At 44.6% G+C, this 26923-nt stretch overlaps 2 protein-coding genes across 4 annotated transcripts in view; both read right to left on the bottom strand.

Annotated features, from left to right (window-relative positions):
- ERCC6 (ERCC excision repair 6, chromatin remodeling factor) overlaps window positions 1–25456 on the bottom strand; it is a 175945-nt gene extending 150489 nt beyond the window's left edge. The window contains exons 1-4 of one of the 3 annotated variants that reach the window (XM_085608761.1): window positions 25354–25456; window positions 21078–21536; window positions 14173–14293; window positions 4323–4440 (exon numbers count right to left, since the gene is read on the bottom strand). In XM_085608761.1, the coding sequence (XP_085464887.1) occupies window positions 4323–4440; window positions 14173–14293; window positions 21078–21535 (697 nt within the window). In that variant the 5' untranslated portion in view covers window position 21536; window positions 25354–25456. Of the gene's footprint in view, window positions 1–4322; window positions 4441–14172; window positions 14294–21077; window positions 21537–25274 lie in introns of all 3 variants that reach the window. The other 2 variants (XM_085608759.1, XM_085608760.1) reach the window with 2 other exon arrangements.
- Window positions 181–861, bottom strand: LOC146867995 (Krueppel-like factor 9). The gene has a single exon (XM_085614193.1). The coding sequence runs from the start codon at window positions 859–861 to the stop codon at window positions 181–183; it is 681 nt and encodes a 226-aa protein (XP_085470319.1).
- Window positions 25457–26923: the final 1467 nt, after the last annotated feature.

The following is a 26923-nucleotide window of genomic DNA, read 5'->3' as shown; positions in this document are numbered from 1 at the left end:
GAAACCCCAATGTTTGCCCCATGCCCTAGACACATGTATATAGGCTTTCACCGCACCCCAGGCAGGAAACCCACACCTGGCTCACACCTGCTCCTGTCTCAGGCAACACGAGGTGTCTGAGGTGTCTGCGGCCACGCGTCGCCGCCAGGAGTGCCTCCCAACAGCACTTCTCTTCGACACTCACCTGTGATTCAGCCTGAAAGAAAACCCCACTTTTGTTCCTGGCTCGCACGGGCTGCCCCAGTACTCACCTGTGTGCACGCGGTAGTGCGCCTTCAGGTGCGAGGACTTGCCGTAGACCTTCCCGCAGCCGCTGTGCGGGCAACGGTGCCTTTTGTCGGCGCCGCCCCTGTCCTGCGGGTCTGGGGTGGGTGGCGGGGATGAACTGTCCCTGATGTCGCGGGTGTCAAGGGTACAGTCCTCCTGCTGCCCCTGGCGTGGGTCATGGGTACAGTCCTCCTGCTGCCCCGGGGGGCTGAGAGCAGGGCTGCTGCAGTCCTCTTGCTCTGGTGACGGTGGGTTGGGGGCGACAGGCACGCTGCTGTGGGGAGGGTACTCCAGCGCCGTCGGGTACTTGTTGAGGTCCAGCAGGCTCCGGACGATGGCCAGCAGGGTACAGTAGTCCTTCCAGGTGTCCCAGAGTCCGGCGGTGCGCTGCTGCAGAGGCGGCAGCTCTTTGGCCACCTCTGGCCGCGCCCTCTGGCGCAGCAGGTCAGACTCCTCTGGTGCGGTGGCACCCTTGGGCACCACTGACAGCAGCGGCGGCGCCTGGCTCTGTGGGGGCATCAGCACAGACGGGCGGTGGAAGGTAGACATCAGGCACTGGGCAGCCACAAAGTCGGGGTATGCGACGGCTTTCATGGTAGGGTCAACCAAGAGTTGCGCTTCCCCCTACCAGGGGGCACGGAAGGGCAGCACCAGGCAGGAACAATGGCAGCATAACCAAGTGGCTGCCAAGCAGGGTGTCTGCTTCTCACTCACAGCCTGTGTTCAGAGTGTCTGTCTGACGTCTCTGCACACTCACACCCACAAGACCCACTTCCCCGCCCGGGAAGAGCAGCCAGACCCCTTCAGTATCTCATTGTGTCTCCTCCAGCACTGAGTCTGTCTGTCTGCTGCCTGTGCCAGTCCCACACTTCAGTCCCGCACGAAGCCGCCTCTGCCCTTGGCAGGAGCATCCACACCGCCGCCGCAGCCCCTTCCAGCACCTTCACTTCTGTTCTGTCTGGGCGCACGCCGCTAATAAGCGTGCCTAACTCCCCCTTGTTCTCTCTTGCCGGTTCTGTGTGCTCACATCCCCTGATTCCAGAAACAGTGCCTGCTGCCCCGGCATTTCTGGTGCTTGGGAACAGTTTTGCAGAAACCTGAAGCGTGCCACTCTGATGCAGCTCGCCATTGGCTACCAATCTAGGGGATAGCATGCGGTTGTACCACGGTGTCCGCCCCCTGTCCACTTAGATCACTCCATTGGTAATGAGGGGGCAGGCTGTCCTTCAACACAAGGAGGCGGGCCAATCACAGCCAGCAGCGGGGCTCCAGCGTGCTACCCATGCATTCACCAGGAGGAATATTAAAAGGGCGATGGCACAAATGGCAAGGTAGGGCCAGGGGACATAATCAAAGCCTATGTAGCATGTCTCCAATGTATTGACTGAAGTAAATACATTACACACAATTTCAAAAATGGAAAGCACATCGACAATCATCTCCCTATCCACATGTTTTGATTGAAGTGCAAATATATTTTCATTCTCAAAGTCACCACTCCCCATAGTACGGGCCACGCAGCAGCAGGAGCTCGCCGACTTGGTAACCATGTTTCTCCTAGGTCAAGCAGAAATGCCTCGGAGAAACGCAGCAAATTTTCGGATTCGGGGGCGTGTTTTTCCTTCTCTCCTCTTGCCATTGGCTGGAATGTTTACATTCCAGAGGAGAGAAAGAAAGTAAAAAACACGCCCCCGAATCCGAAAAATACGGGGCTTAAATGGACAGACACCCCTCTCCTCCAATGGCTGGCCTCCGTTTAGGAAGCCAGCCAATGGAGAAGAGGGGCGGGTTCAAGCCCCGTACTAAAAAACATTGAATCTCGCGAGTGAGACTGCGCAAGCGCAGCCTTCGCTAGCAGAGACCTAAAAAATTAGTCCACAGTGAACGCTGTGTTCTTTATGTTGAAATAACTATTTGGTTGCACACTGGACAGCCTGCCATCATCACCAAAATGTGTTTCTACAGACTTGGAGACAGCATAGTGGGGCACTTATTACACCTAGATACACAAGCTAGCCTCCAGTGCGAACGTGGCCGGAAAGATATCTGACAGATGTTGGTTTTGATTACATAAGAGGATGACTTTTTCATGAGTCCACAACAAACACCTTCAGTAAGCAAGGCTGAAGTTCAGTTACTTCAAAACCCTCAGTGTCTGGTGAAAGCCATTCCATATACAATCCATGGTGCTTCCTAATACTTCAATCTTCTGGAGATGATGTCATCTTAAATGTGATATTGTTCATATTTTATGGTCATGTTCTACGATCGATAAATACCGGAGTGACATTTGCATGAAAATGAAGGACATTACGGTCAGAAACTTGTAAAGAGACATCTTTCACGCTGCAGTCTGAGTCCATTATTACTGGCCTCACTAATTATTGGAACAGATAGGTGGCAAAGTCTTTGGCTGTAGCTAATAACACTGGATGTCGACTGAAGCTCTGTCGACCAACAGATGGATTGTTGCAATGTCCCAAATAGATTCCTGATTGAGAATTCTAGATCAACTGGAAGATCAGTTCATGGATGCATTTGGGGTCCAACTTCTTTCCAGGGGTAAAGATTCTCCTCTTCCTCCGGGCCTGCATAATTCTACATTTACTTAATCGCCTCTCATCACCAATGACACTAGTATCTATTTTTTATTTTATTCTTTATTGAGCCGATTTACTGTTTTGGTTTGGTCTATTATTGCTCCTTGATTATCTTTGCCACCACCCTACCTCTTTCTTTCTAATAAGCACTCTGTTCTTGGCCTATACTGTCTTCTTCATCTTTAGCTCATCTGGACATTACTCTCAGGTAATAGAAACCTGGTTATATGTGACTAGGTTTCATTTATCTTCTTTTGTTCCAGGTAGGTTTGAAGTCAGCAAATATTCCCAATATTTGCTTGGATGCTTCTCTATAAGTCGATACAATTGTTTAAACTGTATAAAATGGTTTTAAAAAGAAAGGGAGGTACATTTCCCCACCAAAACTAATATTTAAGGATGATATATTTGGTAGTTAGTACTTCATGCTAATACTGTATATCACAGACATTTCACACTGAACTTGCAATAACATTAAAATAGCATTTAACGCTCAGCTTGGTGCTAACATTCACTGTATGTACACATTTCACCTTAAAGGAGGCCAGATTGCTAAACTTTGGCCCCAGGGTGGAAACATTAGTGACAAATGAGGTTTAATTATTTTAGTCGCTGCCCATTTAGTAACTTGTATCCCAAACGTGCATCCAACTATGTCAATTGTCTCATTCCTTTTCCCCATCTACAGTACATGTATGAAAATGTTTTCATTTTCAAAACAAATCTGGTCCTGCAATAGTTTACCCCATGTTGTACAGATCTCATCATGTTTAAATTGGACATCTTTTTAAGCACTGTATGGTCATCCTCTATGTAGAAAGGAATGAGATACTGGATAGCGGTATGGAACTGGCACATGGAAACGAGGAGGGAAAAGCGAAGGTGGGAAAAATGTGATTCTGCATAGAGCATTCAATTAAAACCATCATGTCTGGACTATGTTAAACTCTCAGCATGTAGCAGGTGGAGAAGCCTTTGAATGTCATGTTGGACAGCATGCCTGGATCAGAAGTTACAGGGAGCTGCTGTTTCAGAGTATGAAGTTGCCTTTGGTTGGGGTGAGCTTCAGCTAAACAGGACCTCTGGACTGGTCAAGGCAAGATCTCAAGTAGTTAATGTAATTAGCAGATGACACATTCAGGTAGAGTTATGGTTAACATGGTCTACTATGTTAAAAGCCATTGACATATCAAGGAGGATTAGGATGGTAGATTCATTAGTGATCGATCCATACGGTGTCACCAGCTAGCTGAATCATGGAGGTTTCAATGTTGCATTCCAGTCATCACCTGCTCACTGACTCTAGAGCTGATGCCATCCTTTTTACTATACATCCAAACCCGAGCCCTGCCCGAAGCAGCCTGGATCCTTCCTTCCTGATAGCACTTGAGCACTCATAAATGGCTATTGTGCATAGCCAGTGTTATACCTGCTTAGCTACCACCTGAAACTTACCTTCACCCTCAATCTCAATCTCATCCTCCAGGTCCTCGGGCAAACTACCAGGCTCAGCCTCACCCAGGATGGTTTGCATACGTCGTTGCTTAGCTTTGATCTTCTTGAGCTGTTGCTCCTTGAAAGTTAAGAATAAAAATTAGGAAAGAAAATTATTAAAGAAACAAGACAATGGTTTCATTGAAAAAATACAATGCAAAGTGATCCTAAAATATCAAAGACCGACTCCAAAATGAGAAATACACAAAGATTCAATGGTCAACTGTTATAGGAGCAAAATCAGTATTCCTACAGTGTTCTTTAAAAATGAAGTATGAACAAAAAAAAAACTGCCTTAAAGCACTCTAATTGACAAAGGCATGATCTGTGATTAAGAAATTCACAATGAGCAGAGGCATTAAAACAGAACAAATGGAGAAAAGAAGAGTGAAAAGCAATGGAAAGCTTGAGCTATAGAACGGTGGACACAACAGGGCAGCAGAGGATGCGCTCAAGGTTGGGAGGGGTGCAAGGGCAATAAGATCAGCAAGCAACGGGGTAGAAAAGACAAAGACGATGACTAGAAAGAGGATTTGCAATAGCAGCAAGCTAGAGTTCACAGGTATTCAAACGCAGAAGCAACACAAAGTGACAAGACAGAAGTAAGAAGGACAAAGGATAAGCCAGACTTTGAAACAACTTGTGCTGCATGCAGAGAGAAATTTGAGGGAGGCCTAGATGTGAGAAAACCTGGTTATTCTCAATTTCAAATGCCCCCACTATTCCCATAAAACCTGGGGAAGAAATGACAGACCAGAAAGAGGGTTAGATAGAAAATAAGTGATGTTCTGCTGTTACCAGACAGAGGACTGGAAACATGTAGCCTCACAGCAAACTCACGAGTAAAAGTTATCTTTCAGAATTATCAGGGTAAAGATTAAAATAGAAAGATGCAGAAAAATTCAAACTAAGCTACTAACATGTGTATATATATATATTACTTTATTCGATCAAAAATATGATCATTCACATCAAAGAAAACATTACATCAGAATAAAACCAGTTAATATTGCATTAAAAGAATGTTCATTGAGATATCCATTAAAAAACAAAAGTTATAAGTCCTATAAAAACACAATGAGCAGGATCAATCATAGAAACAGTTTGAGCTAAATAGGCACAACAATGTTCAGAGACTGGTTAACACATTTTGACCTCTTCCACCAGGCAAGTAGCAAGACTCTCTAATTAGCAAACACTAGCCAGCTTCTAGTATCCGATTTTAAAATGCATGTGGCTTCCGAAAGACACCTAATAGAAAGCCTACGGCAGACAGGAGCTATCCAGGTTCTTCTAAAATCAGCATAGGAGGGACAACAAAAAAGAAAATGCTCAAGCGTCTCGGGAGCAGTGTGGCAAGAAGGACACAATGAGTTAACCGACACATTTCCCCAGCTACTTCTCCTTGCATTTAAAGGAATGGTTCCATATCTAAGTTGGGTATACAGTGCTCGTGCCTGTGGTGGTTCGATATCATCCAGGAAAGTTTTGATACCAAAACTACCTTTAACATTTAAGAACCTCACAGTTAACGTGCCATGTGCAAAGCGTTCAATGCTTTCTGAGACCATCAGTCCCCAGAACCTTTTTTTTAACAAGGGGGACCATATATTTAATAATGGTCCCAGGTTCCTCCCAGAGCTGCCCCAACCCTATTTTTAAAAACCAAGCCTTGATCTTGTTGAACCACTTGATTCGACCGGTTTGCTTGTGCAAGGCAATCAGCTCGACCATGGCTTCCTTCAACAGGACCTGGGTGTTGCTTGTCCAAACCCTTATCCAGAACAAAAGTGCACTGAGAATGGCAAAGTGTTCAATAGGTTCTAGTCCAAGATCTAATCTTAGCGGCAGGAGTGGTGTATTCACTGGCAGGTTCATGATGGCTCTAATCAATTTATTTTCAGTAAGGGTTAGGTTTGTCAGATTTTCCAACCCCCATAGCTGAGCCCTATATAGGGCTGCTCCTAGACCTTTTGCCCTATTCAGTTCTAGGATGGGTGAAATGGGCCAGTAGGGGGAGGCCCTAGCCCTACATACTATGGCACAATCTACATGCTGGAGGGTCAAAAAAACTCTTTTCCAGCTGCGGATTCCATACCAGCCTATCGCTGATGCGAACTCCCAAGTAATCGAAGGACTTAACTTGCTCCATAACTTGCGTGCCCAGCAGGAGTTTGCCCTTACTTATTTTTATTTATTTTGAGAGTTTTATATAGCGCTGGCTAGACCCAGAGGTATCAGAGCGCTTTACATAAGGTTCCACAGAAATTACAAAATTACATCAGTTACATATTACATCAGTTACTACAAGCGCTGGCTAGACCCGTGGGTATCAGAGCGCTTTACATTAGGAATCACCTTATTACACAGTTAAAAACAGTTTACAGGTTACATCGGTGTACTGCTCGATTTTCCCGGCCTTTTTGTGTTAAAGGGTGACTAGTGTGACTTCAGTCTCTTACCATCCAAGTCTAAGGGTTAGAGTAGTGAATGGAGCCTATTTACTAGGCACCTCGACATGATCCTGTGTTCTTCCCCATAGATCAGGGCTTGCACACATATCCTAGGGGATAGATTCGTTAGTATTAGGGATAACCTGTCCTGTAGTGAGGGTATTTCATGGAGCCGTGCTGAATTCAGGCCTGGTAGGCCTCAAACGGGAGAGACTCCATCTTTCTTTCTGCTCCGGCAGCTTGGGATTCTTCTAGGTCAAGAGTTATGTTTTAGTTATGAGGTGTTATTCGCTTGGAGAGAACCGGTTCAGGCCGGCCCTTATCGAAGGATTGTATTTTTCTTCATGCCGAAGACACTACATCAGGCCGGCCGGCTGGGAACGTGTCCTTGGTACGGGGAGGTACAAGAATTTGGTAAGCGGCAGGTTACGGGCCGGAATTTTCCATGAGGAAATGCACCTCTATATTAGTGAAAGTCTGAGGCAGTTACATGTTCAGTCCGTAGGCGGCATCTAGCCGTTAGCAGTAGAGCTACTACTTATTCCAGGGAAGACAGACGCCATCTTGAAGGCGGAGAAGAATCGAGAGTCCTAACAGAATAGCCAGAGAGGAGAGAGTAGCCGATAAGGAAGAGGTCCCAGTGACTCGGAGAAGGGTGATTCCAGTCGAGCCGAGGCACAGACGAGAAGGGAGCCTAGATGACCACTGAGTGCAGGCTACATACTACTAAGGTGATGTCGACCCTTTCTTATTAGAGTGTACAACTTAATCTTACACTTTTCCTTGCAGGTTATGTGTTATATCGTAATGTTATGTGATTGTATGTGTAATGAGTAATAAAGTATCCAGTTTGTAGTGAATCAACATGTGCTGCGTGTTCTTGTATAAGAGGGTAGCCTATTCTTCTAGTCAGCTGTGACTTGACATGAACGGATGTTAACCCTGATCAGGTAAGTGGTAACTGAATAAGGGAGAGAGGAGCCCCTCGAACCAGAGAACAGGTTGTGCTCAAACTGGCAGTTCTTGTGTGATCTGATAAATAGTTGTATGTTATGGTAATCATAGGATGAACTTGTGCTGAGGCTGCCGTCTGGGTAGGAAGTCCTGGGTCCGCCTGGGACCGCGAGGCTGAGGCTGCCGTCTGGGTAGGAAGTCCTGGGTCCGTCTGGGACCGCGAGGCTGAGGCTGCCGTCTGGGTAGGAAGTCCTGGGTCCGTCTGGGACCGCGAGGCTGAGGCTGCCGTCTGGGTAGGAAGTCCTGGGTCCGTCTGGGACCGCGAGGCTGAGGCTGCCGTCTGGGTAGGAAGTCCTGGGTCCGTCTGGGACCGCGAGGCTGAGGCTGCCGTCTGGGTAGGAAGTCCTGAGTCCGTCTGGGACCGCGAGGCTGAGGCTGCCGTCTGGGTAGGAAGTCCTGGGTCCGTCTGGGATCGCGAGGCCGCCACTTGTATTATAAGAGGTCTAGATATATATAGGAGTAGGAATTCCCTGTCCTTAGGTGGTATATATATATATCTGTGGTTACTTGTTGTGAATAGGCCCTAGGGAGAGGGTAACGTTCTGGCTGGGTTAGAGAGGCTCTGATGAGCGGGTTCTATCTGATCCGAAAACCCAAGCAGAACAATCGGTATTACGAAACACATTTAAATAGTATGGAGGAAGGATAAATAGGGCAGATAGGGGTAAGGGGGAAGGGTGTAGGTGGAAGGAGGGAGATAACGGCAGGAGAGACGAAGGAAGGTCTGTCCAATGTCCAGTTGGGTAGGTGACGGCCGAGGAGGGACTCCACAGTCCATCTCCCCTATAGCTATCGGGGTAGCTCCACCGGGCAACGGTCAGGTAGCAAGGTCTGAGCGGTCGAGGGAAAGTTCACAGGGTAAATGTCCTGAAAGGGTGTGTAGGATACAGGTCAGTTGAGGGCTAAGATCAAGGTCTGGTCGATGACCAAGTAGGACCTTCCATGTAGGTCTGAAACCAATAATTGCTGTTTCAATCTATTTTGCGGCCTTTAAACGGGGTCAGGCAAGGGATTCTGCCCCTGGTGTTACATTCAGCCGGGCCCCATTTTATCTTTCCCCAATTTTATCCTTCCCCTATGTATTCTTAGAGGCCCCTAGGGTACTCGGCGCGTTGCTATCGGTGGCCTCCTTTCCCGGCACCAACTCAGGGGTCATAGCGCCAGCTCTCTCTCCTTGATTACTTCGGAGCCATACAGCACACAGTTCACAGCCACTCTGCTTTCGCAGCCCAGTCAGGCTGTGACGCCCACCGCAGCCGCCATTTTCTATTTCTTAGGGTCAGGCACTGAGGGTATCTTCATGCATGCCAGCGAGTTGTTCCTCAAACTTCTCCTCCAATGTCAGGGGACAAACGCCTCACCAGCAGGGTTTTTCAGTTGCAGCTCCCCCAACCAGTGATATCAAAAAGGGTGCTAAGCTCGTTCACCAGGGAAGCCTCTGGTTGGGCGCCATCTTAAGTCAGGCGCAGCCTCCCACTATTGGCTCCTCACCAATGCCCAGCAAGTGCACAGATCGGTGTGGGATGATCCCCTTGAGCTGGCTCAATGCTCCATGCTGCCCCCCAACTCGTCGCCCACTCACCTCCACAAGACTCCGCCGCCGCCGGGGTGCCTCAGTCTCTCACCCAGCCGCAGGCCTCCGCCTGACTCCGGGAGCAGAATCACAGGGGTGGGGAGCCTCGTCCAGCTCTCCCTCGTCCCTTTGCGGCTCTGGTCACGTTGTCTCCGGCTCCATCGCTGTCTGCCCGGGACCCGCTGTGCCTGCACTCAATCAGGTCGTCTCTTGGTCTTTCTCGGCCGCGGTCCATGGCGCCATCTTGTCACTGCCCTTTGCTCACGGCCGCGCTGCGGACTCAGCTCCCGATCACAACTGCTGCATTAAACAGGCACCTCCTGGCAATCCTTCGCCTCACGCGACTTTGCTGAACCGGATTTGGTATGTCACGGTTCTCCGGCCTTGTGCTGGCGGTGTTCGGCAGTCTTGGGGCTCCTGAGCTGATGTGGAGCGATGCGCTCCCCTCCGACACGGACCCCTGTAAACAGCCTCCACTCCCACCGATTGAAACATTAACAGAAGAAGGGCGCCCTTACGCAAACCTTAAAATTATATAAATGTGTTACAATGCATAACAAATAACACTTAGTCGCCACTTCGAATATGTTCCTGTTTGCGCATTGCCCCGAAGCTGTTATCTGTTAATCAGCACGATTCTTTTCTTCCATCTCTTCGGGAAAGTCATTTCCGCTTGAATGAACTGTGGCGTTGAGCACAGCCAGGCCTCCCAGCGCTCATCCGCTCGTGCCAATCGCTCGGCTCGTCAGTGATCAGGCACTCCTCACAAATCCAGCCGCCATCTTATCCCTCGCCGGAGCGCCTGCACGAGTCTCACTCAGTTTTTCTCTGGATACAGCACGTCTCCTCACCATTTGACCGCATCTGCTACTGGCAGCTGTAGTCCGATGCCGATATTCACGAATTAGTTGCGTGCATGTCGACCAATAGCACCACCTTTGGTCGGATTCCTCGAGGTGTTTTGGCAATAAGCAGTGGGTCGTCTGCAAAAAGCAGACAAGGCACTGCGCTGCCTGCCAATTTCATGGGGGGGGGGGGGGGGAGAAGAAGGGGTCACCACCACAATTATAGAGTTCACCAATTGGACCATTAATATAGACGTTAAATAATGTATGGGCAAGGACGCAACCTTGGTGCACGCCTTTCACAGAGGTGGCCTATCCACACTATCCATCACCACGAGAATTAGCAATGACAAAAACTTTTGTTTATGTATAAATACAATTATTTCTTCGAACCCTAATAAGGGACAGAAAACAAGTACCAAAAGAGAATCATCATATAGGATTCCCTGCTTAAAGAACGTCCCACATGGAGACCAGCATGTGGGAATGATACTCAAGTTATCGTTCTCACAGAATTGATACAGCATAGCGTTAGCAGTGAAAGCATCCAATCTTCCCTCTCTTCAGAAAAGGCACAGAGCACTGATCAGCATAATCAGTTAAAACGTCACTCCCACACAGAACAAATCAAGCAAGGGTTTCAGCAGTTCTAACTTTCCTCGGTCACAGATCAGATGGACAAATGCAGTGCCAGGTGCAGTCCCTCATGGGACAATTATAACATAGAATCAGAAGCTTAAGCTTTCCTCCATTACACAACAGGAACAGCATGACATCATCAATGCAAGCTTCTGCAACACAAGATACAGCATGACATGAGGTAGGTATAAGTGTGGTAACAAGAGGATGAATGTAAAGCTGGAGCTGGATGCAGAGTGGGGAACTGCTCAATGGAACATGTCACGCCCCATGGAGGCAGAAAGACACAGAGGAGGTGGCAGAGAAGAGAAAACAGAGACCTGGTAAACTCTATCCACACCTGCATTGTGTAGGTATTTATATGTGATACAAGGATGCTGCCACCATTCTTCCATCTACAGCAACACTCACACCTAAAGGTTTATTTGGTGGTATGGCTAAGACAGCAAGATGGCCAAGCATCCATTGTTATAACAAAAAACAGTCCACATTGCAACAATGCATGTATTTCAATAAAGGTTCTTCTTCAACAGTGTGAGAATATTTGTTAGAATGTGAGGAATTTGCACTTCCTACTGAGCAGTTCATTTCATGAAAGCTACACTAATAACTTCCGCCTAGTGAAGCAAATACATAACTGTATAATGTTCCTTCAGAAAACCAGGTTGGGCATTTTCTGAAACATGAAGCAGAACTAGTAATGTCTGCTAATGTTTGGACTGGCTTTGTTACAAGCTTACTAGTTGACAATCTGAACAGAATAGGTTTAACAGGAACAAAAAAAAAGTGTGTTAATGTGTTTAAGATCTAAAGTGTGCTGTGGATGGAGTCATGGACATGTTCCGCCACTGATCTAGAAAGAAATGCACAGGGTGGAAAGTATAACCCTCTGGTGATTAAAGGAACTCATTTATCCTGAGTAATCAGAAAGCATTTGGTTCAAGCTTGGGTCCAAGGAGCACTACAGTAGTCAAAGTCTGAGACCATGGCTGAGAAAGTAGAATTATCAAGCATAACAGAAGAGGTTTTATGCAACATGCTTAAGAATATTAATAGTGATTTTACTTTGCAACACGACCGACGTTATACATCACATTGTGAAACTAAAGCCTGGTTATGAATTACAAAAACGCTCTGCGGCACAGTCAGTCTGCTTCTTCTCTCTCTTGCAGAGTTCGATTAATCATCTGTGTGGTTACTTTGAGATCTGTTGACGGAATCTGTAACATGATTCCATGTGTGTATATTTCAATGAGACAGCTTTATGCATATGCAAGTGGTTACAAGTGACATTTGACTAGACAGAATTAATGCATCCCTGGGTGGGGAGAATGCGGAGTCTCCGATTATTGAAGTTATTTTTTACCACACCTGAATCCAGATTGTGTACAATCCTACAGTGTCCTTGTCGTATAGAAAACCATCCTGATGGTTCCATACTGAAAATTATTTAGAGAATGGAGTGGCAGATTACCAGAGCAATATCCTCAGTCAAGAATTATCTCCTTTTCCTAGGAAGCTGCGGAACATTCTGGACTAACATTAAGATGTTAGTCCAGAACATGATTTTTGTGATCCAGATTGAATGTTGAACCCTAAGGAGGGGGATCTGCATACAGGTTCTCCAGACCATACAGAACACTGCAGCCAGACTCATCCTGGACCTCTCCAAAAGGACCTAGATCACCCCACCTCAGAAACCTCCACTGGCTACCCATTCAGAAGAGATGCCAGTTCAAGATCCACACGCACACCTACAAAGCTCTACATGATCAAGGGCCGACTTACATCAACTAAACTTCCATCTGCCCACAAGACACCTGCGCTTTTGCTCACTCACCCTCGCACACACACCCTGCATCCGGCGCAAATGGGGTGCTTATTCTCCCACATCACCACCAAAACCTGGAATGACCTGACCATCCACATCCAAACCGCACCCTCCCTGGCAGACTTCAGGAAAAAACTCAAGACCTAACTTTTCGACGGAGACACAGCACTCTCAGCATCAGATAACCCGAGGTCTGACTGTGCTGCGCTATATAAAAGCCAATTGATTTATTGAGTGAAGACAGACAAGAACGCAACTTTCAGAAAACACCTGACAACCTATCCTTTTGCCATCAATTTCACTCCTAAGTGCCAGGACAGCGATTTTAATACAAGATATCAAAATCGGAACATCTTAAGAGAAGTTACCCAGGCTTTAAATTGAGGTTCAAAATAGGTTTTCTTTGCTCGACAGGTGGCTCGATTATACCTGCATTTGCACATGCAGCAAAGGTGCCAATGTTTATGAGGTTTGACTTCTCTCAGCATTTTCCACTCGTGAGGATTATTTTACACCTAGGAGCCAAAAAACCATCTCAGAGAAAAGGTTTTGGATGCTTTTGTGGATGAATTACTGCTTTACTTATGGTTTGCAGAGGCACACTGCCAAAGGCAGCAGTAGTTCCATCCTTAATACTTCACGTGGAAGTGTGTGACAGAAATTACATGCAAGACATAAGAATGACAAACTACAAAATATGCACACCTGCTGCCCATTGACAAGTGTGATTGGATGTAACACAGGTTAATAAATACAGGATACTGCTAAAACGTATTCACAATGGAAGGGCATAACTGTACCACTAAAGCAGAACATTTAATTTATACATAGATACCGTACCTCCCACAACTAGCCAAGCTATACACGAAATGTCATGATGCTTTATCAGTGATCTGCTACATTTATAAGAAGTGTTCTCCTCTAGTGCCTTACTTAGTGAAAAAGCCAATCTTAAAAGCCACAGAAATTGTATAGGATGGCCCACCACACTTCAAATGTGCAGTGGTTAAAAAACAATATCACAACACCAACAATTTGGTCTTTGAAAACACAAAAAAAACTGTTCCTTCCACAGAAGTATAGAATCTAAAAAGGAAACGGGTTTCAATTTACACAACAGAACGGGCATACTTGTGGCCAACATCAAGAGCTGTAAAGATCCCTGGACAGAAACCACAGCACTTCTTACACCATATATGTTGCACCATTTAAACTTGCCTGTGTACACATGGAAGTCTAATGATCGGATTCTACTTTACAAATACAAGAAGCCCATTGATGCGCAAAACATGTGCTGGAAGCTTGGGTATTATGATTTGTTTACACTTCTGTACAAATACAGTAAGCCAAGAGTATTACTAATTTGTCCCTGTACAAAGAACATGGGTATCATAAGGCCTCCCATCCAGTGCCAATTCAGACAGATTTGAAGAAAAGCTTCCCACACCCGAATCACCTTATTGTGCTTTTGTCGCTTCACGGAGTCGAGCTTTCTGTGAATCTCCTTGCTGATGGCTGCCTGTGGTGCCAGTTGATCAATTATTTTGTTGATGTGCATCAGAGAGGTAGTGCATGACCTGAAAAAGACAGCAGTTGTTTTTCACAAATTATTCTACAACCCCTTTGTGGGGGCAATTTTATTTATTTAACTACTACTGCTTTTGTGCTATCAGAAACACAAGTACATTTGCAGGTGGAGCATGTTAAAAACACAGTTAGCTATAACCAGACCCTAAACTAAACTAGAGCATGACCTTCAGTAAATCGGTTTCAAAAACTGGCTGCCAGATTCTGCATCTCAAGTAAGAACACTGACCAGCCCATCTACCTACAGGTCGGTCACATGGCATGGTGAAACATCTAGCATTATGAGCAAGGAAATAGCTACATAGTCAATCCCCATGTGAAACTAAGAGTATGGATCTACAGTCCTGTACTGCAGAGGACGCCCAAGTCTTACTTACAATAAGGAAGGAAGGTAAACTGTTGTAGTGAAGAAGAGAAAACAGTATTGTGGAATGAGTGTGTAGCCCACTTCAAATTAAGAATTTCAGATACAAGCCATAGTTACACATGAGTGTGTTCCCTAAAACTTGGATCTGCTTCAGCACATGCACAGAATATCGATTCTGGTCTGCATATTTGCTAACTACGTGTAGTGGGGTTCCAGGCTGTGCATTGCAGCCTGAGCTAACATTTCATATGGAACAAAGTCAGTGGACACAAGAACCCAGCAGATGGTCCCATCACCCTTCTGCAGTATGTTGTACACCTCAATATAGCTCACAAAAATCACTATGCATGAAAGAAATGACATCACGACTCATGCCCTCATACAAGTCATGGGTCATGTTGTTTAACCATGCATTGCTCCTTGCCTTGCACAACTGTGCATTACTAATCCCTTGTATGGGTACAATAGGTACAATTATACAAGGAGAGCACAAAAGTGATAGATATACATGTTTGAGCCAATGTAAACCACTGGTAAAGACTCTGGGTGTATTTCATTCCATTGTTTTAGCTTGTTTTTGCCTTTCCATCATCTCTCGTGCCATCAGAGTACGCAGGCGGCATGAATATCGAGCTCTCCAAGCTGCATGGACCACAGCTGCAGCTCATAGCCAAGGCCAAAAAGTCAAATTGGGTGAGCTGTTTCCGGTGATACATTCAGAGGAAACCTGGACTTAGCAGCAGATGAGGGTGAACTGTGATTTTTCCAGTACATGACAAGACAAATTATATATATGGTAAAGTCTTGTATACAATGGCAAATATAGGCAACAAAAAAACAACAATGGCATAAGACCAGAATAATTAGGGGTAGGTTACATTAATTCATGCAACCCCACCCATCCCTTCGGGGCTGTCCATTTAGGGTTAGCTGGGACAAAACGATTTGCTATTGTGTAGCTGGCCTTTGTAAAGGATTCTTTAGTCTTTCGGGGTCTAGAGTCTCACACAGAGGAATAGATTTGTGGACTGAACTTACGTAACTGTAGAAGAGGAAACACTATCATAGTTCTCTATTCGGACAGATTGTTATTGCCTATCACTAGAAATAAACATTTGCTGTATTGCATCTAAATTAGTGTAGTTCTTTTAACCTACATACTGCTACATCAAATTAAAAATCACAATAAGCAAGCACCAAGCCACTTTAAAGATTCCAAAACATAAATAAGTAGGAAATTCAAAATAATCTAGGTCTTTTTCTGTGAAAAGTCTCAAGAGTAAGGCACATACTCCTTAAGAACATAAAACTGGGTCCTATCTGTTATAAAGGCAGGAAAATTGCAGGAATGCTAAATATTCCTCATCTGGACCCAATAAGGCCCCTCTTGTGGGATCAGACATGCTGGCTCATTTTTCTGCACACCCTGCATACTTTTACCTAGAATTCTCGCACTGTTCACTGAAAGAAACACATACTCCTTCATTTGAGATATGGTGCTAAACACATATAAAAATATTTAGGGTTTTGAAAGTTCAAACTCATCTCAGGAAAGGTTTCAATGCACGTAAATCTTTGATTCCTGGCAAGTAAAAATGCGGATACCAACTGAAACAGGTTCTTTACAAGCACAGTCTCACTGGATAACCGAAAATCACAACGAAACCTCTAGTATCCACCGGGGTAGAAGTGCTTTCAAATATGGCACTTGCTTCCAATGGCAATGATGCTACTAAAGCCTGGCATCAATTGCGGTGTCACAAAAGACATTTCACTGAACAGTAGGCATAAATTACTGCATTTTAAATTCCTCCTTAGACTATACATCATGCCTGCAAAGACCCACAGGATAGACCCGACTAGGCCTCATACTTGCTAAAAATGTGCCGCCCCACATACAGACTTTGCACACCTCACCTGGACCTGCCCTGTTATACAATCATACTGGGAAAAGACAAATAAAATTTTGGGGAACAAGACAGCACTGTCCCTGGTTCCCATTCCGGAGGTGGCACTAATGGGATATGTGGTGAACTTCCCCAAAAAAGTAAGGAAATTCGCTGCCCTCAGTTTATTACTGGCCAAACGAGAAATAGCGATCCACTGGGGCCGCAAGACAGCTCCCACAGTACAGAGCTGGTTGAATAGTCTAGTATATTGCAACATCAATAGCGAGGTGTATTCTAATACCCTGCCTAGCTCTTCTTGCCCTAAAGACATTTGGGGTCCCCACAGGACATATGTGGAGTCCATTCGCCACACCTCCGACACATTAGCTGAACAGGTAATTACCCCTACTGGGGTGGGGTAGGCCGCTCATCGCTCCCGTAACCTCGGATACCAGGAAGTAATCCTGTCTACGAGACATTCGACTTTCTATTGTTACGTGCTGCCATTGGTGATTATTGGGTTTTGATGAGATTCTGATCAAGCTGAGGTGACAACGGGTGAGGCCGCTCAGAGAGGGAGGAGGGTGGCGGGGAGTCCGGAGAGAATGCTGTTTCTATTCACCGCTTATATTCCTGTCCTGGCTCTTTTGTTTGTTGACATTACCCTTACTAGACTATATATTGACATTATATGATGTGCACCGCTTATTAGGATCGCTCTGTAAATGACTGGCATGCTATGGTTCAATTGCTATGTTATGCTCAAATCTGATAAATAAAAGTTTAAAAAATAAGAAAAGAAAGCATGGCATCAAAAGAGCATAGGAGGGTAGTGATACCAGCCCCTTTTTGTAAGCCCGATATTCAGGCTATTCCTCAGGAGCCGATTCCAGAGTGGAACTCGCTAAATAAGGCTGGAGACAAAAGATTGGCAAAGCATTTCCTCTTCTCTGGAAATAAGGCACTTATCAGCTCCTCTAATTTGTATATTAAAAGGTGACTGTGAATTATGATTATGCTGAAGACTGATCTGGCACATTGCATAAGCAGAGAAGCAAACAAGTTCCACTTTGGGCTCACCAACTTATATTGTAATGGAGGTGAAGTTATAAACCCTTGTATGGAACTAAATATGAGGATGTATCTCAGTCACTCATTGATCTGGCTTTCGCTGCTGCTGTTCCAAACTACGAGTCCTTTCGATCAGTTAATGCTGCAGGGGTCTGCCTACCTATGAAGCCAGTTTGAAGGAAGTGCTGAGCCTCCCGGAAGCGGTTTTGAGAATAAACACAGCTCTAAAGTTTCTTCACTCTGCCAATGCTTAATGTATCTTGAGAAAACCAGCTAAAAAGCTATGCCCATGGTTTAAACGCATTCTAAGATAATCAAACTACTCAAAATGTTACAATGGCAAACAAGGGTTTAAGATGACTGAACTCCTGGAGGCCTGCATTCCAGATTTGCAAGAGGGAGTCCTTACCGGTAAGGTCAGAGCCCAAAATGTAAATGAACAATAGATTAAATGAATGCATGGCTACAAGGTCCTATAGGGGACCCCATTTTACTAGGGATAAAAAGGTATAGAGGCCACAATTGCAGGTCACTCAATGCCTTTCTACACCATTCTGTCATTCAGACTTTTTTTTTTTTTTTTTTTTTTAATGCAGAAGGGTTGTACTAGCTGAAACACTTGCTTGTAGCACAAATGGACCTGAAGACAACAGGCAGAAACGCACAGCACAACAGACTTTCTGAGCACCAGCAGAAACAATGATTCGAACTAAAAATATAAAGATATTACACTGGTGACCCTTCCTTTATGGCGTCAGGCTCCTCTAACCACTTAATGACAAAAACATTCTGGTGCAGGCAGGTGATCATTAAAAGTTTAACACCAAAACATGATGTAGAGAATAATATTTGCCTTAAAACTACAAGGACAACAGGTAAATCCCCATGCTCCTTTGCTGGCTGAGCACTTTGTCAGGTGAATACATTATGCTAATATATACTAAGCTGCCATTCTGGTCCACGTGCAATTTGGCTTTACAATATTAATATTACAATTTTCTAGCCCAAGTGCACATTGATGAAGAGGGCTCTAGGTGGTGTAGTATTAGAACAAAACAGGTAACTTATTACAGACTCAATCCCCTGCTCACGCAGCACGCTTGGTCATGTGCTATGAGGATAAGTTGCCCCCTTCACTTCATTTTCACCTGCTGTCAAGTTTGACCTCGCAAAAGCAGTGTTTCTCATGGCGTTATTAGCAGTTGGGAAAAAAAAAAAACACGCTGAAAACGTTCTGACCTTATACATCTTCAGAAACTAGTAGACACAGAAAAGGAAGGTTTGGTCCCGGTGTAAGCCTACACTTTCATATTTATGGCCATTGTGGGACCCAGATCACCTCAGCATATAGCCCTCAGGTTCCTTCTAGTAATTGCCATCTGGCATGGAGGACTTGCTCGGTTTTTATTTCTTTACCAAATCTGTCAGAGGATTTGAATCCAAGGTAACAACAGACCAAAGTGGAAACAAGGCGGTTTGCACTGCACAGGAGCTGGTGTTCCAGGGTGGCTGCTTCAATCAGATCTTTTGCCTCTATCATCTAGTTTAGCATCCAGCATATAGCCTTCCTCCTGGATTTCAATTATGGTGAGGCATTAAAGGTCCCAAATGAGAGGGTCAGGGGTACTACTCTGGCTTCATGTTGGGGATAGAAAAATTCTTACTTTTTTGTCTGCTTTCCAGTCCTTGGTGACATATCATTCACTTCATCTCTCTTAACAAATAGAAATTCTGTTCTTTTTTTAATCTTCATGCATTGCCCGGCTTCCTCCTAGTTGAATTGTTTGCCCAATTTTTTACTTTAGCTTGTCCCTGCAACATATATGGCATTTTCGATTTCTCGCTTTTATTTTACAACCATATTCCCCTAGTATTTTGATGCTACCTGAACCAACTCTAGACTATTCTGAAGATCCACAGTGTTCTCAGTTACTATACCACTGTAATGTTGATTCTTGCTTAGGCTATTGCTGTTTTTGATACCTCCGTACCATGTTCAATTGAGTGATTGGTCTGGTCTGTACTCGTATCTACTACACTCCTTCTCATGATCTAGCTTACAATTCCTTATTAGTTTTCTTTCATTACGTCTGTTCCCAATCCCACATTTTCCTTACTTACTCCCAAACTCTGAAATAGCCTTCCTCTTTATGCCTAGTCTTTGTATATATGCTATGCATTCCTCTCGTCTTCTGTTTAAGCAACTTTTTATTTTGCCTAACTCATTAATCAAAATGTAATTTTAATATTGCTCCTCATTTTGGGGGTAGATTTACAAGAAAGTGACGCATCTGTAGAGATGTGTCACTTTCCTTGCGCCACCCTGAGAAACACTTGAGCCACCATGGATGCGCTGTATTTACAATACGGCGCATCATGGTGCAAGGATTGACAGATGTATCAGAAATTCTAACGCATCTGTTGGCACAAAAGTCACGCATTGTTGGAGTTGTGTCGCAAGCACGACTCAACTCCAGCAATGCATGCAGAGGCCTATCCTCATTGTGCTGCGTCACTCCTCACTTTGACGCAGTGGGGTCCTAGAAGTGGCTCAATGAAATCTTGTAGATTTCACTGTGTCACTTCTACAAGGCTTTTTTGTGTGGGAATGCACACCCTGCATACAATAGACCAGACGCAGATATAATGTGACGCCGGGCTTTACAACGTCACGCATCTCCCTAGATATGTCAAGTGGTAAAAGGGCTGCATTTTCACGCTGTTGCTGCGTCACAAAAAGTGACGCAGCCACGGCGCAAAAATGACGCAAGGTGCTTTTAAATCTGCCTCTTTATATTTAGCACTTCAACGAAAGCTCTTTAAACGATTAGCTCAATGTGACTTTTTTTTTAAAAAATGCAAGACCAATTCATCCATATAAAGATCAATAAAACAAGGATGTGAAAGCTAGGTAATTGTAAGACCTTTTATTACACATCTCAGATATTAGTTATCAGGCTCTAACTGCCTGGAACCATAACATTTCTAAATTAGGAACACAACCTGCATTGCGAATTATGGTTTTTCAAGATTTCCCCAACAAAAAGTCTGAGTGATGGAAGAAGAAACAATCCTTAAAGGAAGCAAAGCTTCACAAGGAGAGCAAAACACATTGACTTATTTAATGTGGTTTCTCCAAGCAAAGATGAAATCATGAATTGATCTAACAGATTCATTTAGAGATTTCCTGTGCATTTGAGGCGCAGGGCATAACTAGCCACTGCATCCACATGAAGTTAAGGACTTCTTTGTAGGGGCCTAGTCACTGTGGACAGGTATTTTAGCAATATTGCCTCAACGACACTGCCTAAACAACGGTAAGCAGCAACTCGGCCTAAGCCAGTTGGGAAATCTCCACAAAACCGAAAACAAACACATAGCAGAAACTACTGCACACAACCATGTACCTCTTAAGTGCTTACAAGGTACATAATTCCTGGCTCTTACCGTAACTCTTCCTGAAGTGCCTGTGCCTCCTTCTTGGCCTCAGCAGCTTTTGCAGCTTTGCTGGCTTCACTGATAGCCTCATCCACTTGCTGCAGCACTCCTTGTTCTAGGACATCATGGTCATACACGTCCACACCCAAGCCCTCGAGCTCCATGGCCTGGGCGCTACGCTCCACTGCCTGGATCTGTTGACGGTCAATGCGCACCAAGGACTGTCCCTTCCGGGGTCCCTCAAGGGCTGTTGCAGATACAGAGGTTCTAAGGTTGGAAGCAGCTGATAAATATAAAGGTCCAGTTGGAAGGACAGATGAATCCACCATTTCCCCTTCATTGGCCATCGTTCCATTAGTCTCTTGCAAATATTTGTCATTGGTGCAGCTTCCATGGTCACAGCTTGATGCACTGGGTTCGGGTGTTTCCTCCACTGAATCTGTATATGCCAATGCTTCTCCAGGCATCCTGTGCCAAGAGAGATAATGTAGTCATAAATGTGAGAGAGAAGTAGGGACATTCTCAGATCCACAGCCACAACCAGGGAAAGCCATACCCAATTGGTGAAGGCACAGTCATAGTGCCCTACAGCCATACAAGACACCCAAAAAAACATAACATGAAAGCCACGTATAATCAGTCCAATGTCACAACCACACTATCACCCATACATATGGACTAGCAAAACGAGGACATACAAAAGAAGACATTTACTGACCCAAAGCTGTGCTAAGCAGGCAAAACAATCAGTGAAAGGAAGCCCAGACATGACCACACAAGCATATAATAGAATTGGATGCTAACAAACTAATCCATTGTTGGCTAGAAGAAAGATAACTACACACCTTATAGTCAGCTACAATAGACATGAGTTTGTTAGCTGAAAGCAAGCAGAGATCACGGTTTCAATACAAAATCTAAACCATACTAACCTGCTGTTACCACCATACGAAGTCGCTTCCACCCTTGAGAACATGACAACAATCCTACAAGCACTTTACTGGCTACCTGTAGCTAGACAAGCAATGTTCAAGACACTTTGTATCATCTACAAGGGTTTCCAGGAAAAAGGACCACAATATCTAAAAAACTAAATTAAAATAATATAAACAAAATAGGACACTGCGCTTCAGGCTTGTACCATGGATTGCCTCACTATAATAAATTGTTGGAGGCACTGCTTTCTCAGAACAAGCCGCCAAGCTCTGGAACTCACTGCCAGCCAAGATTCGAAACATCCCAGGAAAACTTACAATTCAGAAGAGAAGTAAAAACATGGGTATTTCCAAGTTAACTAGACAGTCCAATAACCCTGATAAAGAACCATGAACAATATTCACTCCTTCAAGTACAATCTACAGTCCACAGATATTCAACAGCCCGACCAGCACACTGGCCACATGTTCTAAACAAGTTCTAACGTCTCTCTATATCCAGGTGAGTTACGAAGGGCTGACCTGTGCCTAGCCTGGGTATTGTATAGTAAATTCATATGTAACCCATCTGGCCCTCACTAATACTTTAACACTCTGTGGTCGGGAAGCAGATTCTAATTCCTGCATACTGCTTGGCCCTCTTACACTCATTTAAGACACAGAGACGGCTCGCCTATAGGAGTGTAATGAGCATTGCCCCTCTGATCCCACTACACGCTGCTAGAAACAGAACATATTAAATGTATTTATATGTTCATTCTAGTTTTATTCCGTTCTGATAATCAGGTTGACGTGCCACTGTTTAGTGGGCGTGGCACAACATTGACATTGAGTGACTGCAGTGCTGCCTTCCCTCTGTAATAAAGTGTCGAACTGACCGGCTTCTTTGATACGACCAGCATGACAAGCGTACTGCAGTCTTCTGCAACCTGGGCTTTGAAACGGAGCCTTGAGAAACAGAGAGATAGCCCCCTGGTCTCAAACGGAGTGCTGGGTGCACCTGCCCAGCCAATCCTAATGCTGCTCTTGTGCTATTTCAGTAAATAAATGGCATAACAGCAGCATTTGGATTGGATGAATGGGGTCTGCTTGCTTTTGTATGGAGTGTATGCAGCAGGCAGCGCAGGGACAGGAACATCCCTTTGATACAGTCAATCACTTTCAGGCTTTATTTAGAAGCTACTTTAAAGATTTGCCATGTTTCTTCTGATCCGTATTTTGGCTGCGCTAACAACCCTTTACTTGCAACGCTGATCACAAGGATATGGAGGGACAGGGCAGAGCTAAGTTTGTGTGCCATGATCCCGTCCACAGGACTGGTGCCACTCAAACAAACTAATTCCTTGGATATAAATATTTGACACTGCCTTAGCGACGGATCCAAGTGCTGCGCATGTGCGTATGCAGATCATTGATTATACAAACTTACTATATGGGAAGGTAAATTCAACTAATATCAAACAGCTAGTTAATTGTGGTTTCAGCTTGTTGCTCCAGTCGCTTACTAAGAAGCGAAAAACACGTTTCCAGAGTCCAATTTATTTTATCTTACATACAACTGGGCGGAAAAGTGTGCACTGCCTTTTCCATTCGGCACCATGATGTGTTTATAATGAAATTGTGCCAACAAAGTTTTTGGTTAAAACTATCACCACTAATGCTTCTTATAGATAGATGAAGGTTACCTACATTTGATTTGTAGATTCAGCACAAATTTCGGAGCGACATTTTTTCTAAAGTTTAGCATTGGAGCACAAAATTAGGGAGAAACTATAGCACAATGTTTTCTTCTTGCGTGAAACGGATGGCACAAACAGGGTAGGCTCCAGTGTTAGCATCAGCCACATTATATAAAATTTTACACCAGTGCAAAAAAAATCTATGATTTGCACTATTTATACTGATTTCCTAATTAGGAACACAGCAAACACATTTGCTCCACTTAATTAAATGGGGACAGGTTTGAGAACAAATCAGTTCACTACTTTTTTTATAAAGCATTAACAGCCAAAATAGTGCAAAATATACATGCACCAATTTTGCCCCATGAAAATCATTTAAGATGGTCATGTCATCAGATTATTGAGGACCCAAGAACTGGAATATTAAATGTGTAAAAAAATCTATTTTTAAACCAATAACTTTTATTCAAATTCTTCTCCAAAATGCCTTTAAAATGCATATTTGTAAACACTGTATATCTGAAAATATTCATGGGGAACAAACGGAACTCTCCCACTAACCCTTTTTGGGTCACTTGGGCTCACTCGCTATGTCCAAGTCGCAAACTACATTTTCAGCCCACCACTTTTTAAAAGTCACTAGCCTCCACTGTGAAGACAGAAACTCTACAGGTCATGACTGTCGTCCAGTACTGTACAGGTACACAACAAACCACTCATCATTTGAACAGGCAAATTATAATTGAAGAGATTTGCCACATACTTCCGGTCTCGGGTGGGCTGCAATTTAGTCCAGCACTGTTGGTTCCAGCTACCAACGTACGAAGACCACTTATTGACATTTCAGAATGCCATTCACATATGGTATGATTGCAACTAAGTGCATCCCAGATTTACTGACTAGCTCTCCCTCTTATACCTGCTCAGGACCATAAACATAAAAATATCATAATAGACAACCCTCTGCAGTAAACAATTTAGTGGAATGCGATCATAAAAAAATACCAAAAAGGGGACTGCATAGCTGAGCAAAGATACCAGCTTGCCAAAAACTAAACTGCACACCTTTATCGCACACTTCTTCACCCAGCTACTGCTAAGTACAACACTCCAAAACACATTAACCGCACCTTGGTGGACATGTAAACATTAACCAAATAGGATAAACATACATTTCCTAACACACACCATGGGGTCCCACCCATGTAGGCAAGCGGTTCTGCGCCCCAATAAAGGGTAGTAAGCGCAATATAAATGTTACAATACATTAAGCCTTACCACACCGCCCCATAGCCTGGGGCAGGCATGATATACCGACACAGAGACAAAATCGACAAGTACTACAAATTACTGCAACAAGCACACTGCACACGGATATCAAAACACACTAAACGTAAAGTTAAATGACCCAATTTACCGCAACAAAAAAACAGAAAAACTAGCCCAAAAAACGATAATAAAATTCTTGCATAACCAATGTTACACAACCAATGTAACAGGAGACACACACATCATCATCACAGATATAATTATGAAATTATCCAATCCCTATAGTGGAAATCACAATCAAATCATTCAGACGTGCCTACCTGCCAGACACTTACATGAACCGTCCGTAACTCTGCTAATGCCCGTCGTCCGATGTTAAATCTTTCAAAGAATACTTACTATCTGGCTTTAGTTTCAGTACTTCCGGGTCGCAAAACACCCAATCCCCAGGCAGATCATAATCTGGAATTTGTCCACGAGCTGGCTACACGCGTGATGTATAACGAGATCTATGATTGGAGAAGTGTCGCTAACTCAGCAAATCACACTGCCCTGCACACAGTTCCAACGCGCTCATTGGCTGCGGAATTCTCACGTGCCTCTGCGATATATTATTACAATGTGAAAAGTGTCTTCGCTACTTGACACGCAGTTTGGTGTCTGATTGGCTTTCGTCGGGCCGTGTCAATTGGCAGAGGGGTGAGGGGGCAGTTATCTTGAACAATGGGGCGATATTGCCCGATCATGCCTTGCTGATGTTAACCAAGCCTAGCCTGGGTATTGTATAGTAAATTCATATGTAACCCATCTGGCCCTCACTAATACTTTAACACTCTGTGGTCGGGAAGCAGATTCTAATTCCTGCATACTGCTTGGCCCTCTTACACTCATTTAAGACACAGAGACGGCTCGCCTATAGGAGTGTAATAAGCACTGCCCCTCTGATCCCACTGCACGCTGCTAGAAACAGAACATGTTAAATGTATTTATATGTTTATTCTAGTTTCATTCCGTTCTGATAATCAGGTTGACGTGCCGCTGTTTAGTGGGCGTGGCACAACATTGACATTGAGTGACTGCAGTGCTGCCTTCCCTCTGTAATAAAGTGTCGAACTGACCGGCTTCTTTGATACGACCGGCATGACAAGCGTACTGCAGTCTTCTGCAACCTGGGCTTTGAAACGGAGCCTTGAGAAACAGAGAGATAGCCCCCTGGTCTCAAACGGAGTGCTGGGTGCACCTGCCCAGCCAATCCTAATGCTGCTCTTGTGCTATTTCAGTAAATAAATGGCATAACAGCAGCATTTGGATTGGATGAATGGGTTCTGCTTGCTTTTGTATGGAGTGTATGCAGCAGGCAGCGCAGGGACAGGAACATCCCTTTGATACAGTCAATCACTTTCAGGCTTTATTTAGAAGCTACTTTAAAGATTTGCCATGTTTCTTCTGATCCGTATTTTGGCTGCGCTAATTGTAATTGTAGGTGGTCTTATATAGCGCGTAGTTACCCTCAGGCATCCCAGCGCTTGATCAGCCACACCCTGGCCAAGAACATATTAAGCACCTCAAAGAGGGAACAAGTAAGATTTCAACAGTTTTCGGAAGCGAAGAGTGCCAGTTTCTGAACGCAACTCCAATGGGAGCGCGTTCCAAAGGGTGGTTATGTGGACTGCAAATCTTCTGCCACCCGTACGGGCCTTGAACACCCTAGGGACCTTGAGAAGGAATTTCTGGTCAGAGCGCAAGGTTCTGGACGCTTTATAGGGCACCGCCAGCTTTGTTAATATAGGGGGGCCTTTACCCTGCAGGATTTTGTGTGCTATGCAGAGGGATTTAAACTTGACCCTCTCCCGCACAGGGAGCCAATGCAAAGTCTTCAAGGCTGGTCTAGCCGACTGTCTCCTAGGCACACTAGTCAATAACCTAGCAGCGGCATTTTGAACTTGTTGGAGCTTCCTCAGTGTAGCCT

The sequence above is a fragment of the Triturus cristatus genome, chromosome 1_2 (assembly GCF_964204655.1).
Source record: "Triturus cristatus chromosome 1_2, aTriCri1.1, whole genome shotgun sequence".
Classification (NCBI taxonomy): Eukaryota; Metazoa; Chordata; class Amphibia; order Caudata; family Salamandridae; genus Triturus; species Triturus cristatus.
The sequence above is the reverse complement of the archived record's forward strand: the minus strand, read 5'-3'. Positions and strand labels throughout refer to the sequence as shown.